A 20,475-nucleotide genomic window follows, 5' to 3' on the forward strand; every position below is an offset into this window, starting at 1 on the left:
CCAGGACACAGGAAGAGGCAGGAGTGAAGGATTATCCCCAGATTTCGGGCTTGGGTGACTGGGTTGATGGGATATATTGGGAATCTAGAAGGAAGAAGACTGGAGTAGGACCGCTGGAAGGGAACACTGAGAAGAGGATGAGTTCAGTTTTAGATGTACTGATTTGAAATACATCTGGAATATACAAAGACGTTGCTGTCGTAGACAGGAGCAGCTCAGGAGAGAGGTACGACTAGAGGTATAAATGTGTGAATCATCAACACATACATGACACTTCAGATAATCTTAGGAAGCTATGAGCTCTTCTAGGATGTTTAGGGGGCTCAAGACAAAGATCTGGCAAATACATACATTTGGGAGTTGAGTAGATACAGAGGAGTTTAAAAAAGAGACCAAGAAGAAATGTTTCAAGAAGCAGAATGAGAAACTGAAGACAGCATAACTGAAACCAAAATAGATTTCCATAAGCAGTAGCTGTTACTGTCAAAGGCTGGAGACAGTTCAGATAAAATGAAGACTGAAAAGCTAATTATCCTCAACATGAACTTCAGTAACTCAAAAATTACGATGAATGCCTAGCAATGTCAGAGATGATTAACTTCTGAAACATACTTTCTTCTTTCTAATATGTATTTGTAACTTTAATCATTTATAAGGGTACAATTTAGTGACATTAAATATTCACAATGCTGTGTAACCATAACACTATACCCCAAACTTTTCATCATCCCCAGTATAAACTATGTATCCACTAAATAAATTTTCCCTTCCTCTTCTCTCTCGACCTTGATGACCTCTAATCTACCTTCTGAATTTATGAATTTGCATACTCTGGGTACCTAGTATAGATGGAATCATATAATATTTGCCCTTCCGCGTCTCTCTTGTTTCACTAAGCATAATGTTTCAAGGTCCACCCATGTTGTGGCATATATCAAAATGCCATTACTTTTTATGACTGAATAGTACTTCACTATGTGTACAGAACACACTGTTTATCTATTCATCAATGGACTTCTAAGTTGTTTCTATCTTTTGGCTGTTGTGAATACAGCATGGATGTGCAGATATCTGTTTAAATCTCTGTTTTTAATTATTTTGGATTTATATCTAGGAGTAAAATTGCAAGGTCACATGGTAGTTCTAAATTTTACTTTTCGGGAAGTTGCAAAACTGTTTTCCTTAGCAGTTGTATCATTTTACATTCCAACCAGAAACGTGTGGTTCCAATTTCTCCACACTGTCACCATCAGTTATTATTTTGCAGTTTTCCTTAAACTACAGAGATGGTGTGAAACGGTGTGTCACCGTGGTTTTGATTTGTATTTCCTTAATGATTAGTGACGTTGAGGATCTTTTCAAATGTATGTTGGTCATTTGTATATCTTCTTTGAAGAAATGTCTATTTGAGTTGTTTGCCCATTTTTGAATTGGATTGTTTTTGTTGCTGAGTTGTAGTTTTTTCATATTCTGGATATTAATTCTTTTCAGATAATATGATTTCCAAATATTTTCCCCCATTCCATAGGTTATTTTTTTCACTTTCTTGATAATGTTCTTGGATAAACAGAATTTCTTAATTTTGATGATTTCTTGTTCATGTATTTTTATGTTTGTTGGTTGTGCTTTTGGTGTCACATGCACGAAATCATTGTCAAATCAAGGACATAAAGATTTTCTCCAATTTTCTTCTAAGAGTTTTACAGTTTTGCCTCTTAAGTGTAGGTCTTTGATATACTTACAGTTACTTTTTGAATATGGTATAAGGTAAGGGGTCCAATTTCATTCTTTTGCATGTGGATATCCAGTTTTCAAAGCATCACTTGCTGAAAAGACTTTTCTTTTCCCCACTTAATGGTCTTGGCATGCTTGTCAAGAATTAATTAAGCATATATGTGAGAGTCTATTTCTGAAACTGCTGCTTTTATATGAGACACTGTAAGTAAATCTTTCCTCTCAGATTTTTGTGCTTAGCTAAAACCTTCGAAGGAACATTTTACCTCCAGATTATAACAACTTTTAGAAGTCTCCGTCGTCTTGGCTGGTCGATCTGCTTATTAGACTGGGCTTGATACAGTGCCATAACTGAAATATTTCATGAGTGAGCAAAACCCCAAAGTTTTATATTCTAGAAAGAATTCCAGACACAGGTCCCTGTATCCTACTGGTATATTCTCACCTAAGATGCTTCACTATATAGATGGGTTACCTCTCATGAAACTGGAAAAATCACACAAGCAGGGCAACCTTGCCAAGGTTAAAAAGTGGCATGTTTACACTTATGCTGTATGAAATACTACTTTTTGAATAGCTAATGTTTGCACATTTTCCACAATTCAAAGGTACGAAAGGATATAGCATGAGAACAAAGCAGTACTTTAAAAAACCCCAAAGCTTTAAGACATGAGCCAAAATCTGTACATACTGAATACAAAATAATGTTTGGTCTATCATCCTTCCTCTCCAGAAAACCTCTTTATTCTCCAAACTTCCCCTTCTTTCCCCAAATCACATGGTTACAGTGAGAACAACCTCTTTCACCTGGGACCCAGGACCCTGGCCACTGGCTGACTTAGCTGTGGACACCAGATCCAAGCTGGGCCGATGAGCTTTCTTCTTAAGGAATTTGAAATTAACATTAAGAAACGATATTCTCTTGAACTGAGTAGCTGCTGGGAGCAGTTACTTTCTACCCAGTGGACTCAGAAGGGAGTATGGAGACAGAAGAAAGTTCAGTGCCGACCAGAGACAAGAGAAGGAGAAAGAATATCTGGTTTCCACATTGTCCTGAGGGCCATTTCCCTCCAACGGCCAGCAGCATTACTGCTCTAGAGAGCCTAACCTGTTCCCTGCACCTTACTAACACCACACCCTACCTTCTGTTAAGGCTGTTTAAGTAGGTTTCTGTTATTTGCATCAAAGTCATTCTTAATTCATATATTTTTTTCACGTGAATAATGGAATCGAATACATGAGCAAACATAATCAATCACTGCCAAGGGCCTGTAAATCTCTTTTTAAAACCCATACATATTGATGGTCAATACAGCAATTTTATTCATTGTTGAAATATTCTTTATTACTGTTAATGAAGAATTATAAACAATAATATGCGTCTTTAATTTTTTTCTCAGTAACAGAAAGACTTTCTTTGAGACCTCAAAAATTAAGAGAGGAGTTTAACTATACTCACTTGTCAGTGGTTCCTTCTCTAAATTGGAATCTTCTGGCGCATCAAAACGACCTTCTGGTAACTTTGGCTTCTTAAGAGGTTGTTTGCTAGGTTCAGGTTTTCCTCCTTGAGAATTTATTTTCCTCAAAGAATTAGGCAGAAGGGGTGATCCTGGCAAAGTGAAGACAGTGAAAAAACAAAAGCTGTTCATTTATTCTATTCCAAATTTAAAACTTTTACTTACTTGTTTTAACCTTATACATTCACATTTATCAAAATTTAAAAGTACAAAAGGAAATATACTGACAATTCTTCCTTTTGCCCCTATCTTTCAGACAGCCAGTTACCTTCTTTGGAGGCAACCAACCTAGAGCTAGACATCCTGGAATGTGAAGTCAAGTGGGCCTTAGAAAGCATCACTATGAACAAAGCTAGTGGAGGTGATGGAATTCCAGTTGAGCTATTTCAAATCCTCAAACATAATGCTGTGAAAGTGCTGCACTCAATATGCCAGCAAATCTGGAAAACTCAGCAGGGGCCACAGAACTGGAACAGGTCAGTTTTCATTCCAATCACAAAGAAAGGCAATGCCAAAGAATGCTCAAACTACTACACAACTGCACTCATCTCACACGCTAGTAAAGTAATGCTCAAAATTCTCCAAGCCAGGCTTCAGCAATACGTGAACCGTTAACCTCCAGATGTTCAAGCTAGTTTTAGAAAAGGCAGAGGAACCAGAGATCAAATTGCCAACATCCGTTGGATCATCAAAAAAGCAAGAGAGTTCCAGAAAAACATCTATTTCTGCTTTATTGACTATGCCAAAGCCTTTGACTGTGTGGATCACAATAAACTGTGGAAAATTCTTAAAGAGATGGGAATAGCAGAACATCTGACTGTCTCTTGAGAAACCTGTATGCAGGTCAGGAAGCAACAGTTAGAACTGGACATGGAACAACAGACTGGTTCCAAATAGGAAAAGGAGTACCTCAGAGCTGTGTATTATCAGCCTGCTTATTTAACTTCTATGCAGAGTACATCAAGAGAAACGCTGGGCTGGATGAAACACAAACTGGAATCAAGATTGCCGGGAGAAATATCAATAACCTCAGATATGCAGATGACACCACCCTTATGGCAGAAAGTGAAGAAGAACTAAAGAGCCTCTTGATGAAAGTGAAAGAGGAGAGTGAAAAAGATGGCTTAAAGCTCAACGTTCAGAAAACTAAGATCATGGCATCTGGTCCCATCACTTCATGGGAAATAGATGGGTAAACAGTGGAAACAGTGTCAGACTTTATTTTTTTGGGCTCCAAAATCACTGCTGATGGTGATTGCAGCCATGAAATTAAAAGACGCTAACTCCTTGGAAGGAAAGTTATGACCAACCTAGATAGCATATTTAAAAGCAGAGACATTACTTTGCCAACAAAGGTCCGACTAGTCAAGGCTATGGTTTTTCCGGTAGTCATGTATGGATGTGAGAGTTGGATGGTGAAGAAAGCTGAGCACCGAAGAATTGATGCTTTTGAACTGTGGTGTTGGAGAAGACTGTTGAGAGTCCCTTGGACTGCAAGGAGATCCAACCAGTCCATCCTAAAGGAGATCAGTCCTGGGTGTTTATTGGAAGGACTGATGTTGAAGCTGAAACTCCAAAACTTTGACCACCTGATGAGAGGAACTGACTCACTGGAAAAGACCCTGATGCTGGGAAGGATTGGGGGCAGGAGTAGGGGACGACAGAGGATGACATGGGTTTGGGTAGACATGGGTTTGGGTAGACTCCGGCAGTTGGTGATGGACAGGGAGGCCTGGAATGCTGCAATTCATGGAGTCACAAAGAGTCGGACACGACTCAGTGACTGAACTGAACTGAATGCTATCAGTTTGAAGAGAAGAGCTTTGAAATAAGTTGATCAATATAAAAATTGTAAAAACATATATAAAATAATGATTCCTATTTGAAACAATGCCCAAAATACCAGGGATCAGGTCACTAAGGGTAAGTAAGTAGTAGGAACTTTTAAATGATAATACTTAGTATTTAAATTTCAAGATGTCACAAGGAATTGTATTTAGGACTCTTAAATTCTAATAATGGTCCTCTTTTTCTGTCAATTAAACATTTTTAAATGTACCGGGCACCTGTTGTTGCTGTTGTTTTAGTCATTAAGTTGTGTCTGACTCTTTTGTGACCCATAGAGTGCAGTCTGCCAGGTTCCTCTGTCCATGGGATTCTTCAGGCAAGAATACTGGAGTGGGTTGCCATTTCCTTCTCCAGGGGATCTTCCCAACTCAGGGATCGAACCCATGTCTCCTGCATTGGCAGGTAGATTGTTTACCACTGAGTAACCAGGAAAGCCCACTGGACACCTGCAATGTATAAATGTGATCACTTTCTATGTTATAATGAGAAAGGTACGTTTTCAGAATATTCATTGGAAGGACTGATGCTGAAGCTGCAGGTCCAATACTTTGGTCACCTGATGAGAGGAACTGACTCACTGGAAAAGACCCTGATGCTGGGAAAGATTGAAGGTGGGAGAAGGGGACGACAGAGGATGAGACGGTTGGATGGCATCACTGACTCAATGGACATGAGCTTGAGTAAGCTCCAGGAGTTGGTGATGGACAGGGAGGCCTGGTGTGCTGCAGTTCATGGGGTTGTAAAGAGATGGACATGACTAAGTAACAGAACCACAACAAAAGTTTTCAGTATTATGAAAGTTATCCAACCCTTATTGAGATAATGTTCAATAAGGGCAAAACCACTCTGAAAAACAACCTCTGGGATGAGGGTTTTCAAGTCTGTGAAGGAATGGCTTTAGAGACAGAGGTGGATACTAGTTCCAGTCACACCACTGTGGCAGCGCTTTAATGGCCCTGAAATAGGGTGAGAACCTAATATTCAGAATCTTTGTGAGGGTTAGGTCAGATGGTGGAAGAGAATTAGATAGCAGATGGAATTGAGGTTGCAAATCAGATGATCCTGATCTAGGGATCTGCGTGGGTCTACTTTAATCACAAAGGTCCTTGAAAGGGGAAGAGAGAATTAGAAGAGAGAACCAGAGGGGGGCAGGAGACAAGACCTGACGATGCTGCTGATTCTGATGATGGAGGAAAGGGCCACCAACAAGGAGATTGAGCAGCCTCTGGGAGTTGGAAGAGGGAGGAAACAGATCCTCCCCAGGAGCCTCCAGAAGAAACGCAACCCTAACACCTTGGTGTCCACACACAGAGGCCTGTTTCAGATTTCTCACCTCCAGAGCTGTAAGGGTTTTTAAGTCACTGAGTGTGTGGGATTTCACTATACCAGCAATAGGAAACTAAAATAACTGCTTACTAGTTGTTTGATCCTTGTCGAGTTCTTTTCCCTCTTTAAATCCATTTCTTCCCCCTCTAAACTGAAGATAATAATAGTACCTATCTCATGAGATGACTGAATAGGGCAATTCATTCAAAGCACCTAGCATAGTGACAAACTGTATCTATTATTATTATAGAATTATCTGGAAGCTCCTGGGAAGTATTACATATAATTAGAATTTTCTTTCATTACACATATTTTATTCATTTTCTAACAATCACTACATGATTCTACCCTTGCTTTAAAAAATTATATATATATATACACACACACGCAAATATACATACATACAAGTATTTGAATGTATGTGTGTACGTATGTGTGTGTGTGTGTCTCTGTGTGTCTATACATACATACCTTCCACAGCCAATTTGGAACTTACAAGACATGTTTGCAAGATTACAAAAAGTTAACACACAAACTACATTAACAATTTCAAAATAATACATTCTGCATATCCACTGCATAGATCTCAGTGACTGATAACATTGCTGACTCTCTGAATGACCAACTGTAATGCAAATTCGTCTTTTTCCTCAATGAAAGGGCCCATAAAATTCAATGATTAAGAAAATAAATATAATGAGAATAAGATGGTGGAGGAATAGGTGGACATGGAATACATCTCTCTCCGTGGATACATCAGGAATGCATCTTCAGACACAGAAGTGCACCAGTCCTTCCAATGAATATTCAGGGTTGATTTCTTTTAGGATGGATGAGTTTGATCTTCCTGCAGTCCAAGGAACTCTCAAGAGTCTTCCAGCACCACGATTTGCAAGCACTAATTCTTTGGAGCTCAGCCTTCTTTATGTTCCAACTCTCACATCCATACATGACTACTGAAAAATAACAACTTTGACTATACATGCCTTTGTTGGCAAAATGACGTCCCCACTTTTTAATACGCTGTCAAGGTTTGTCATAGCTTTTCTTCCAATGAATAAGTGCCTTTTAATTTTGTGCCTGCAGTCACCGTCTGCAGTGATCCTGGAACTCAAGAAAATAAAATCTGTCACGGTTTCCACTTTTTCTTCATCTATTTGCTATGAAATGATGGGACTGGATGCCATGATCTTATTTTTTTGAATGCTGAGCTTAGAGCCAGGTTTTTCACTGTCCTCTTTCACCCTCATCAAGAGGCTCTGTAGTTTCTCTTCACTTTCTGCCATTAGAATGGTATTATCTGCATATCTGAGGTGGTTTCTACTTCTCCTGGCAACCTTGATTCCAGCTTATGACTTACTATTCAATCCGGAATTTCACATGATGAAATCAGCACATAAGTTAAATAAGAAGAGTGACAATATACAGCCTTGACATACTTCATTCCTGATTTTGAACTAGTCCATTGTTTCACATCTGGTTCTAACAATTGCTTCTTTACCTGCATATTGCTCTCTGAGGAGACAGTTAAGATGGTCTGGCAGTACTCAGTTGAGTTCAGTGGCTCAGTCTTGTCTGACTCTTTGTGACCCCATGGACGGCAGCATGCCAGGCCTCCCTGTCCATCACCAGCTCCCAGAGTTTACTCAAACTCATGTTCATTGAGTTGGTGATGCCATCCAACCACCTCATCCTCTGTTGTCCCCTTCTCCTTCTGCCTTCAGCATCAGGGTCTTTTCAAATGAATCAGCTCTTTGCATAAGGTGGCCAAAATATTGGAGTTTCAGCTTCAGCATCAGTCCTTTCAATGAATATTCAGGACTGATTTCCCTTAGAATGGACTGGTTGGATCTCCTTGCAGTCCAAGGGACTCTCAAGAGTCTTCTCCAACACTACAGTTGAAAAGCATCAATTCTTCGGCGCTCAGTTTTCTTTATAACCCAAATCTCACATCTATACATGACTACTGGAAAAACCACAGCCTTGACTAGATGAACCTTTGTTGGCAAAGTAATGTCTCTGCTTTTTAATGTGCTGTCTGCTGCTGCTGCTGCTAAGTCGCTTCAGTTGTGTCTGACTCCGTGCGACCCCATAGACGGCAGCCCACCAGGCTCCACCATCCCTGGGATTCTCCAGGCAAGAATACTGGAGTGGGTTGCCATTTCCTTCTCCAGTGCATGAAAGGGAAAAGTGAAAGTGAAGTCACTCAGTTGTGTCTGACTCTTAGCAACCCCATGGACTGTAGCCTACCAGGCTCCTCCGTCCATGGGATTTTCCAGGCAAAAGTACTGGAGTGGGGTGCCACTGCCTTCTCCAAATATACTGTCTAGGTTGGTCATAACTTTTCTTTCAAGGAGTAAGTATCTTTTAATTTTATGGCTGCAGTCACCATCAGCAGTGATTTTGGAGCCCCCCAAAATAAGCTCTGCCACTATTTCCCCATTTATTTGCCATGAAGTGATAGACCAGATGCCATGATCTTAGTTTTCTGAATGTTGAGCTTTAAGCCAACTTTTTAACTCTCCTCTTTCACTTTTATCAAGAGGCTCTTTAGTTCTTCTTCACTTTCTGCCGTAAGGGTGGTGTCATCTGCATATCTGAGGTTATTGATATTTCTCCTGGCAATCTTGATTCCAGCTTGTGCTTCTTCCAGCCCAGCGTTTCTCATGATGTACTCTGCATAGAAGTTAAATAAGCAGGGTGACAATATACAGCTCTGAGGTACTCCTTTTCCTATTTGGAACAAGTCTGTTCTTCTATGTCCACTTTTAACTGTTGCTTCCTGACCTGCATACAGATTTCTCAAGAGGCAGGTCAGGTGGTCTGGTATTCCCATCTCTTTAAGAATTTTCCACAGTTTGTTGTGATCCACACAGTCAAAGGCATTGGCACAGTCAATAAAGCAGAAGTGTTCTAGAAATCTCTTGCTTTTTTGATGATCCAACGGATGTTGGCAATTTGATCTCTGGTTCCTCTGCCTTTTTTAAAACCAGCTTGAACATCTGGAAGTTCACGATTTATGTATTGCTGAAACCTGGCTTGGAGAATTTTGAGCATTACTTTACTAGCATGTGAGATGAGTGCAATTGTGCAGCAGTTTGAGCATTCTTTGGCATTGCCTTTCTTTGGGACTGGAATGAAAACTGACCTTTTCCAGTCCTGTGGCCCCTGCTGAGTTTTGCAAATTTGCTGGCATGTTGAGTGCAGCACTTCCACAGCATCATCTTTTAGGATTTGAATTAGCTCAACTGGAATTCCATCACCTCCACTAGATTTGTTCGTAGTGATGCTTCCTAAGGCCCACTTGACTTCGCATTCCAGGATGTCTGGCTCTAGCTGAGTGATCACACCATTGTGATTATCTGGGTCATGAAGATCTTTTTTGTCTAGTTCTTCTGTGTATTCTTGCCACCTCTTAATATTTTCTGCTTCTGTTAGGTCCACACCATTTCTATCCTTTACTGAGCCCATCTTTGCATGAAATGTTCTCTTGGTATCTCTTTTTCTTGAAGAGATCTCTAGTGTTTCCCATTTTGTTGTTTCCCTCTATTTCTTTGCATTGATCACTGAGGAAGGCTTTTTATCTCTCCTTGCTATTCTTTGGAACTCTGCATTCAGATGGGTATATCTTTCCTTTTCTCTTTTGCTTTTTGCTTCTCTTCTTTTCACAGCTATTTGTAAGGCCTCCTCAGACAGCCATTTTGCTTTTTTGCATTTCTTTTTCTTGGGGATGGTCTTGATCCCTGTCTCCTATACAATGTCACGAACCTCCGTCCACAGTTCCTCAGGCACTGTGTCTGTCAGATTTAGTCCCTTAAATCTATTTCTCACTTCCACTGTATAGTCATAAGGGATTTGATTTAGGTCATATCTGAATGGTCTAGTGGTTTCCCTCACTTTCTTCAATTTCAGTCTGAATTTGGCAATAAGGAGTTCATGATCTGAGCCACAGTCTGTTCCCGGTCTTGTTTTTGCTGACTGTATAGAGCTTCTCCACGTTTGGCTGCAAAAAATATAATCAATCTGATTTCGGTGTCAACCATCTGGTGATGTCCATGTGTAGAGAGTTTTCTCTTGTGTTGTTGGAAGAGGCTGTTTGCTATGACCAGTGTGTTCTCTTGGAAAAACTCTATTAGCCTTTGCCCTGCTTCCTTCTGTACTCCAAGGCCAAATTTGCCTGTTACTCCAGGTGTTTCTTGACTTCCTACTTTTGCATTCCAGTCCCCTATAATGAAAATGACATCTTTTATGGGTGTTAGTTCTAATAGGTCTTGTAAGTGCTCATAGAACTGTTCAACTTCAGTTTCTTCAGATTACTGGTTGGGGCACAGACTTTGACTACCATGCTATTGAATGGTTTGTCTTGGAAAAGAACAGATCATTCTGTCATTTTTGAGATGGCATCCAAGTACTGCATTTTGGACTTTTTTGTTGACTATGAGGGTTACTCCATTCCTTCTAAGGGATTCCTGCCCACAGCAGTAGATATAATGGTCATCTGAGTTAAATTCACCCATTCCAGCCCATTTTAGTCCACTGATTCCTAAAATGTTAATGTTCACTCTTCCCATCTCCTGTTTGACCACTTCCAATTTGCCTTGATTCATGGACCTAACATTCCAGGTTCCTATGCAATATTGCTGTTTATAGTATTGGAGCTTGTTTCCATCAGCAGTGACATCCACAACTGGGTGTTGTCTTTGCTTTGGCTCTGTCTCTTCATTCTTTCTGGAGTTACTTCTCCACTGATCTCCAGTAGCATATTGGGCACCTACTAACCTGGGTAGTTCAACTTTCAGTGTCCTATCTTTTTGCCTTTTCATACTGTTCATGGGGTTCTCAAGGCAGGAAGACTGAAGTGGTTTGCCATTCCCTTGTCCATTGGACCACATTTTGTCAGAACTCTCCACCATGACCCGTCTGTCTTGGGTGGCCCTACATGGCATGGTTCATAGTTCATAGTTCCACTGAGTTAGACAAGGCTGTGGTCCACATGATTAGATTGGTTAGTTTTCTGTGACTGTGGTTTTCAGTCTGGTACTCTCTCTTTAAGAATTCCCCACAGTTTGTGGTGATCCACAGTCACAGGCTTTAGTGTAGTCAATGAAGCAGAAGCAGATGTTTTTCTGGAAGTCTCTTGCTTTCTCCATGATTTAACAAATGTTGGCAACTTGATCTGTGGTTCCTCTGCTTCTTCAAAATCTAGTTTATACATCTGGAAGTTCTTCGTTCTGCTGAAGCCTAACTTGAAGGATTTTGAGCATTACCTTGCTAGCATGTGAAATCAGTGAAACTGTATGGTAGTTTGAGCATTCTTTGGCATTGCCCTTCTTTGGGTTGGAATGAAAACTGACCTTTTCCAGTCCCGTGGCCACTGCTGAGTTTTCCAAATTTGCTGGCATATTTAGTGCAGCATGTTTACAGCATCATCTTTTAGGATTTGAAATAGGTCAGCTGGAATTATGTCACCTCCATCAGCTTGTTTGTAGTGATGCTTCCTAAGGCCCGCTTGACTTCACACTCCAGAACGCCTGGCTCTAGGTGAGTGACTCTACCATTTGGTTATTCAGGTGATTAATACCTTTCTTATATAGTTCTTCTGTGTATTCTTTCCATCACTTCTTAATCTCTTCTGCTTCTGTTATTAATAGTTCTTTACCATTTCTTAGATCAGTTCCATTCTTGCAAGAAATGTTCCCGTGGTATCTCTAATTTTTCTGAATAGATCTCTAGTCTTTCCCATTCTATGGTTTTCCTCTATTTCTTTGCATTATTCATTGACGAATGCCTTCTTATCTCTCCTTGCTATTCTCTGGAACTGTGCATTCACTTGGATGTATCTTTCCCTTTCTCCCTTGCCTTTCACTTCTCCTTTCTGCAGCTATTGGTGAAGCCTCGTCAGAACACCACTCTGCCTTCCTGAATTTCTTTTTCGTGGGATGGTTTTGTTCACTGCCTCTTGTACAATGTTACAAATCTCTGTCCATAGTTCTTAAGGCACTGGGTCTACCTCAAGATCTAATCTCCTGAGCCTAATTGTCACCTCTACTGTATAAGCATAAGGGATTTTATTTAGGTCACCTGAATGGTCTAGTTGTTTTCCCTGCTTTCTTCAATTGAAGCCTGAATTTTGCAATAAGGTGGGGAAGGAAATGGCAACCCACTCCAATATTGTTCGGTGGACAATTCCTTCGATAGAAAAGCCTAGTGTACTACAGTCCACGGGGTCACAAAGAGTTGGACACAACTGAGTGACTTAACACACTCTGCAATAACGAGCTCATGATCTGAACCACAGTCAGCTCCAGGTCTTGTTTTTGGTGAGTGTATGGTATGTTTCAAATTTTCTGGAAATTCATAAGCATTTATCCAAAATAAAAGTGGCACAAAATCCCCCTGGCTATCAAGTATAACATAAACAAAATCTGAAGCTAAAACTTTGCTTCTTAAATGATGCAGATATATGACAGTAAATAATAAAAGTAATATTATGCATTAGGTGCCAATGTGCCAGGCACTGTGTTAGGAGCTGGAAAAAATGTCAACTTATTTGTATGAGTGTAACTGTGATTTATAATAATTCTGTTTCGTATGAACACAGTCATTTTCTGCAAAAGTGACACTGGGCAAATGTGGCAAAGACTGCTCGGTGTGTCCAGCAGCCGAGCTGCTTCCCCCCTTCCACTGAGTTCTAGAACGCCCACTCCCACTGTCTGTGATCAAGCTGAGCAACAGGCCACTCACTTAGGGATCACATATCCCAGCGTTCCCTGCAGCCAAGCAGCCACATGTCCAAGTTGTGGCCAGCGGGCTGGGTTAGGAATAACATGTGCAAACATTAGGCCACCTCAATTTTGCAACAAATCAATTGCCCTGGATTTCTTTTTCCATTCCCTAAGATTGTAATGTGGACAGTGCAGTGACCCTCCTGTAAGAGTTACAAGGAAAAGCCAAAAGATCAGATTTCTCAAGGTACTCTGAGACCATGGAACCATAAACAGAACTATTTTTGTATCAGGTAGATGTGTGACAAAATGCAGAGGAAAAGAATTTCTCTCATTTCTGCACAGTACCTGATTAGACAGGACACTGGGCTCCTTTACAGAAATGAGGAAATTCACCATAAAGTTCACATCTTCTTTTCAAGGGATTCTTTGGCCTTATCCAAAGCCTATTTACAATTGTGTCTATAAGAACATTACAGGCAAGAAGATGACTTCCTAAGAGAACTAATAAAAGCAAAGGAAAAAGAGTAAACTATCACTAAAAAATAACTTTTCAAAACTTCTGTTCTAGCAATTTGATAGAGATGCCCAAACCCTACAGCCAAAATCATCCCAAAAGGTTAAAAAAAAAAAAATATATATATATATATACACACACACGCACAAAACATTTCTAACTCAGAGAAAGAAATGTTAAGAAAGGAAATAATGATAAGAGTATCAAAGCATTCCTGTAAGATAAACAGTTAAGCTGGTATATAACCTGTGTCTTTCTCCCCTAGAGTTTAATGTACAGAGTTCTCAGGACAGCTAGGAAAGCACAGTCTTTTGATCCCAAGCAAAACAAAAAGCCTACCAGAAGCCAGAACCCAGGAAGGCTCATGCGCTGAGAAAAGAGAGTGATTTGGAAGATTTTTAAACAGGCATATAACTACCTGGGGAAAATCTTATTAAAATGCAGATTCTTAGTAGGTTTGGTATGATCTAAGATTCTGCATTTTAACAAGTTCCAAGGTGATGCTCCCGTTGCTGGTCCAAAGAGCAAGGGACTAGAAGACAAACTCTAGTTAGTGAACACCTTTGTTCTGTGTGAAGATGTAAAAAAGGAAGCCCCTCTTGATATTTTGAAGCCACTGGCTGACCATACCTGTGTTTATGTTGGATTACACACTATGTGCAAGGTTCAAAGACCCTCAGGGGAGCATCTTTCTATAAAGTGGATTAAAGTCTGAAGTTGAAGTGCTTTCAAACACATGGCAGAAGCAAATCCTCTGAGGACAAACAAGTTTTTCAACTCACGTCTTATGGAAGTCTCAAAGAGGGAACACCAATAAAACATTCAAGGAAACAAGCTATCATATGCCAGATCAACAAACAACGGAGCTAGGACCAGAAAGATCTATACACTGAAATAGATATTAAAATAACTAATATGTTTGAGGAAATAAAAATGGAGCCAAAGAGAAAAATGAGTAAGAGACTGTGAAAATTCACTAGGCCAATATTAAAAAAACCAAAACCAAACCAAAACAAAACCAAAAACACCCCAACAACCACAAATTTAAATTTAAAGCTCAATAAAAGGCCTAAATAGCAGAATAGATACAGCTGAAAAGAGTTTGTGGCCCAGAATAAAGTTCTGAAGAAATTATACAGAAAAAAGCATAGCAACAAGGAGATAAAAATAATAAAAGTGATGTTAAAATATTTGGAGGATAAAATGAGGGCTAACAAATGTTTGTTTAATCATAGTTCCAGAAGGAGACAATGAAAAGACCAGGAGACATCCAACAGACAGGAATCTTCATACGTAGGAAACACAGAGAGCCGCAAATAAAAAAAAAAAATAAATAAATAAGAAAAACACATCTAGACACAAAGTACGATGAAGAAGCCAACATCAAAGGAAGATCTAAAAGGCAGCTAGGTAATGGAGAGATTACTAATAAAGGAACAAACTTTAGACAGAGGACCTCTCAATATCTATAAAGAAAGCCAGAAGAGAGAGAGCTGTGAGACAATGATACATTTATTGAAACTACCCTGCAAGAATGAGAGAAATAAACCATATTTTCAGATTAAAAATAAAACACACGTTTAAAAAAATAGCACGGAGAAACTTTATCACAAGACTATCACCAAAGGGAACTTCTAAACAATGTACTGTAAGAAACTGATTCAAGAAGTAAAGTGTGAGATAAAAAGAGAAAAATAGAAGTTTTAAACATTGACTATATAAAAATGTAATATGTTGATTTGTGTTCCTACACAATTCCACTCTAACATATACACAAGAAAACATACAGACACACACACACAATCCTAAAAGGCTGAACAACAGAGTAGGAAGGTGAATGAATTCAAATCATTTCTAAGCTTTGTACTGTTTAGGAGGAACATGAAGATATTAATTAACTTCAACTTCCTCAAGCATGCATTCAGATTTCAAGAGTAACCAATAAGAAGCAATGTGTACCTTCGAAATCACAGGGGAAAAAAATGAAAGAAAACATTTAATTCAAAGTATGACAAATAGAAGGTACAAAAAAATGAGATGGCAGAAACAAGGTCAATTTTATCAGTAAATAAACAGTAAGTCCCCTATATACAAAAGAGTTCCAGTCTGAGAGTGTTTGTAAGTCCTACTTGTTCATAAATCCAACAGAGGTCAGCTGGTAAAGAATCCGCCTGCAATGCAGGGGACTCCAGTTCGAGTCCTGGGTTGGGAAGATCCCCTGGAGAAGGGATAGGCTACCTACTCCAGTATTCTTGGGCCTCCCTGGTGGCTCAGATGGTAAAGAATCCACCCACAGTGTGGGAGACCTGGGTTCAATCCCTGAGTTGGGAAGATCTCCTGGAGGAGGGCATGGCAACATACTCCAGTATTCTTGCCTGAGGAATCCCCATGGACAGAGAAGCCTGGTGGGCTACAGTCCGTGAGGTTGCAAAGAGTTGGACACAACTGACACGACTGAGTGACTAAGCACAACATACAGTAAGTTCCTTATATACCAAAGTTCCAGTCCAAGAGCGTTTGTTAAGTCCTACTTGTTTGTAAGTCCAACAGAGTTAGTCTTCCCTTGTTAAAGCTGGCTCAGTTGGTAAAGAATCCGCCTGCAATGCAGGAGACCCCAGTTTGATTCCTGGGTCGGGAAGATCCCCTGGAGAAGGGATAGGCTACCCACTCTAGTATTCTTGGGCCTCACCTGTGGCCCAGCTGGTAAAGAATCCACCTGCAATGTGGGAGACCGGGGTATGATCCCTGGGTTGGAAAGATCCCCTGGAGAAGGGAAAGGCTACCAACTCCAGTATTCTGGCCTGGATAATTCCATGGACTGTATAGTCCATTGGGTCACAAAGAGTCGGACACGACTGAGCAACTTTCACTTTCACTTTTCACCCAACTATCACAGTGGGCTATATAGTACTGTAGTATAAGTTTATAAAACTTCTCACAAAAATAATACATAAAAAACAAACACAAAAATAAAGAAAACATTTTTAATCTTATGGTACAGTACCTTGCAAAGTACAGTATGACAGCTCAACAACTGCCATACAAGGGCTGGCATCAAGTGAACAGGCAAGAGTTACTGACTGGAGGAAGGAGAGGAGGTGGAAGATGGTAGAGCTGAAGAATCATCAGCAATAGATGCAGGGCAAGCTGCAATTTCAATCTCACCCGATGTTGATGGAACAAATGTTCACATCTTTGAAAGTTCACAACCTGAAGATTTAGATGTAGGTGACTTACAGTGATTAAAAATGGATTGAGCTCTCCAGTTAAAAGGTATATACCATCAGACTTCAAAACAAAAACTCACCAAAATCTAGTCTTATGCTGTTTATATATAAGAGAATTATCATGGTTCGAGTGTTATCTGTTGGATATTCCAGGCAAGAATACTGGTGTGGGTTGTCATGCCCTTCTCCAAGAGATCTTCCCAACCCAGAAATCAAACTTGAGTCTCTGAAGTCTCCTGCACTGCAAGCGACTTTATTCCTGGTAGAATAAATACAAAAAAGCCAAACTATAGACCTTTAAAGAGAAAATATAGGAGAATATCTTTATGACCTTAGGGTTGGGAAGGCTTTCTTACAGAAGACTACAAAGCACTGATAATAAACAAAAGGGTAAAGACAAGAAGGTAACATTACAAATTTGTTTACCAAAAGATACCTTTCCTTTGAAGCTCTGTATTTGTACAATCAGATTCATAATTTTATTCTGTCTATTGATGAAGATAATTTTATTTTAAATTTTATTTTTGGCTGCACTGGGTCTTCTCGCTCTGTGGGCTTCTCTCTAGTTGCAGCGAGCAGGGGCTACTTTCCAGCTGCGGCGCAGAGGCGGGTCACTGCAGAGCCTTCTCCTGTTGCCGAGCACGGGGTGCATGGGCTTCAGAGGTTGTGGCACACGGGCTCAGTGGCTGAGTTCACCAGCTCGTGGGCACAGGCTCAAAAGCTGTGGTGCACAGGCTTAGCTGCTCTACAGCACTTGGGAGCTTCCTGGACCAGGGATCAAACCTGTGTCTCCTGCACCAGCAGGCCAATTCTTTAGCCACCAGGGAAGCTCTGAAGATAATTTTTTTAGAAAGACACCATAAGAGTGACAAAAACAGCACACAAACCTAGCATGTATGGCCGATATCTTAAGTGACACCATCTTGGGCCTACACAGTTCCTCCAGTCTTTCCACCGACCCTACCCAGGTCTGTATGGGGTAAATCGCTTTCTGTTGTCAAGGGCTCAGTAGTTAATAGATACTGTTTAATAATCATTAGGATCAGGTGACCCCTAAACTGTCAGTCCCCTTAAACAAGGATGAAAACCTTAGCTGACATATTCCCAGCCACCGCAAGACCAATTGGCCATTCATAAATCTTGACTTAGGGAGATGCACCTCCTGCTTCTATACACACACCTTCTACCTTCACATGCTCCTGTGCTGTGCTGAAGCACTCCGTCGGGTCCTCCTCTTTGTGACCCCATGGACTGCAGCCCACCAGACTCCTCTGTTCATGGGGATTCTCCAGGCAAGACTACTGGAGTGAGTAGCCATCCCCTTCTCCAGGGGCTCTTCCCAATCCAGGGATTAAACCCAGGTCTCCCGCATTGTGGGCATTCTTTACTGCCTGAGCCATCAGGGACACCCAAGAATACTTGAGTGGGTAGCCTATCCCTTCTCCAGGGAAACTTCCCAACCTGTGAATTGAACCAGGGTCCCCTGCATTGCAGGTGGGTTCTTTACCAGCTGAGCTACCAGGGAAGCCCACATACCTTCATACCCTAGGTTAACTATAAAACTGTCCCAGTGGCCCCTTGGCAGTGTGGAGTACAGCTAGCTGCTAATGCTCCCTGATGGCTGTCTGCCTGATCCCAGCCTGTAAGTCACGCTAGGATAAACTGACCCACTGATTATATGAACCTCCCTGCCTCACTTTTTCAGTCTCAAGATGCCTTCTCAGTTCAGTAAGCACTTGTCATTTCTGTCATCCTCAAACAGAGCTATTTGCCACACTTACCCAACTTAAAAAAGGCATAGTGGTCAAATATATGTAAAGAATACAGATAAGCAAGACAAACAATCCAGTAAGAAAATGAAGATATATTTCACCAGAAAAATAAAAAAACTTTTGAAAAGATGTTTCATTTCTCTAGCCAGAGAAATGCAAAATCATAATGAAATACTATTTCAACACCCTACACACAGACAAAAATTAAATTTTCTGATGCTATCAGATGTTGGCAAGTATTTGGAGCAATAGGAACTCTGACATACTGCTGGCAGAAGTATAAATTGCCAGCAGGAATGAAAAATGCCTTTACGATTTGGCATCACATTGTAAAATTGAACAGGTCTTTACCATATATTCCAGGAATTCAACGTCTTGTGCAAATGTACCCACATATACACCAGATGTGTAGCAGCCAAATCTGGTACTTCCCGAATTACACAATGTCCACTGAGAGGGGGAAAGGAAAAAAGTATGATGTGTGTGTGTTTAATTGCTAAGTTATGTCTGACTCTCTTGTGACCCCAGGGACTGCCAGGCTCCTCTGTCCATGGCATCTCCCAGGCAAGAACACTAGAGTGGGTTGCTGTTTCCTTCTCCTGGGGATTTCCCCCACCCAAGGATGGAACCCACATCTCCTGCTTGGCAGGTGGATTCTTTACCACTGAGCCACCTGGGAAACCCCCTAAAGGTATGATACACTCTCACCGTTTACTAATTACAACACCACATAACAATATGGATGGATTTCAAAACAACGTTGGTTGAAAAAATCAAGTAAAACAAATACAAAAGGCATGAAGTCATTTCTATAAAGTTACACAACTGCATCAGGAAGCAGCACACAGCTTGGCAATGTTAACATTCTATTTCTTAAACTGGAGAATGGGTTCATAAATGTTGGCTTTGCTTCTTAACTCATATATGTTGTATAAGTTTTTGGTATGAAACACGTCATTGATAAGCTTTTAACCTTGGTGAAAAAGGGATGTTGAATAAACACACAGCAAAATTTTATACAGTTATTACTTTGAGGTTTGGATAGCAAGGGGGCTTTTACTTTCCATATTATTCATTTCCGGACCATTTACAATTTTTACAATCAATAAATGGTATGTCTGGGTCACGTACACATTGCTATATTCAAAATGGATAACCAAAGACCCATTGTATAGCCCATCGAACTGGACTTAATGTTATGTGCTAGCCTGGATGGGGCAGGAGAGGGTGGTTTGAGAATGGATACATGTTTATGTATGGCTGGGTCCCTTTCCTGCTCACCTGATACTACCACAACATTGTTAATCCACTATACACCAATACAAAATAAAAAGTTTAAAGTCTGAAAAAAAATACAAAAACAAAAAGCAGTATGTCTGGGGAGAAATGATGATAGAAATGAAAACAAGCTATATATAAATGAAAACAAACTATATACGGATGAAAACAAACATCTTGGGCCCATTAGGATGCCGGCTGGAACTGTTTTCAACTTTCAATTTCTCCAGGATGTCCTAAATTAAAACTGTGCTTAGAATATTCTGTGGGTTAAGGCTGTAACATATATCGAGAAAAATTGTCAACAAAAAGGGCTTTAAACAAAATGTGTTTTTTACTGAAGGCATGCATACTTTAATAGTCTCCTGGCTTCATCTAATTTTTATTATACTTATTTGCCTTGGCCTACTTTTCCAAAATTCAGTGCTTTTCCATATTTTGTACTGCAAGCTGCCATAAATCCTTTCCGATGTAAATACCCTAAGTAAACGAGGGTGCACTGCCGCAGAACCTGCTTTTCCGCACTGTGCA

The 20,475-nt window shown here is 40.3% G+C and overlaps 1 protein-coding gene and 1 long non-coding RNA gene across 4 annotated transcripts in view; one reads left to right on the plus strand and one right to left on the minus strand.

Moving 5' to 3' along the window:
* Positions 1–5,314, plus strand: part of LOC145521176 (uncharacterized) — a 39,540-nt gene extending 34,226 nt beyond the window's left edge. For both annotated transcript variants that reach the window (XR_014065201.1, XR_014065200.1), the window contains exon 3: positions 3,508–5,314. This is a non-coding gene — a long non-coding RNA (uncharacterized LOC145521176). The remainder of the gene's footprint in view (positions 1–3,507) is intronic.
* Positions 1–20,475, minus strand: part of SDHAF4 (succinate dehydrogenase complex assembly factor 4) — a 38,956-nt gene that overhangs the window by 18,061 nt on the left and 420 nt on the right. For both annotated transcript variants that reach the window (XR_014065199.1, XM_081529386.1), the window contains exon 2: positions 3,194–3,343. Coding sequence is in view for 1 of the 2 variants with exons in the window: in XM_081529386.1 (XP_081385512.1) it covers positions 3,194–3,343 (150 nt within the window). In the remaining variant the exon portion in view is untranslated. The remainder of the gene's footprint in view (positions 1–3,193; positions 3,344–20,475) is intronic.

The sequence above is a fragment of the Giraffa tippelskirchi genome, chromosome 9 (assembly GCF_054371585.1).
Source record: "Giraffa tippelskirchi isolate mGirTip1 chromosome 9, T2T-mGirTip1v1.2.pri, whole genome shotgun sequence".
Classification (NCBI taxonomy): domain Eukaryota; kingdom Metazoa; phylum Chordata; class Mammalia; order Artiodactyla; family Giraffidae; genus Giraffa; species Giraffa tippelskirchi.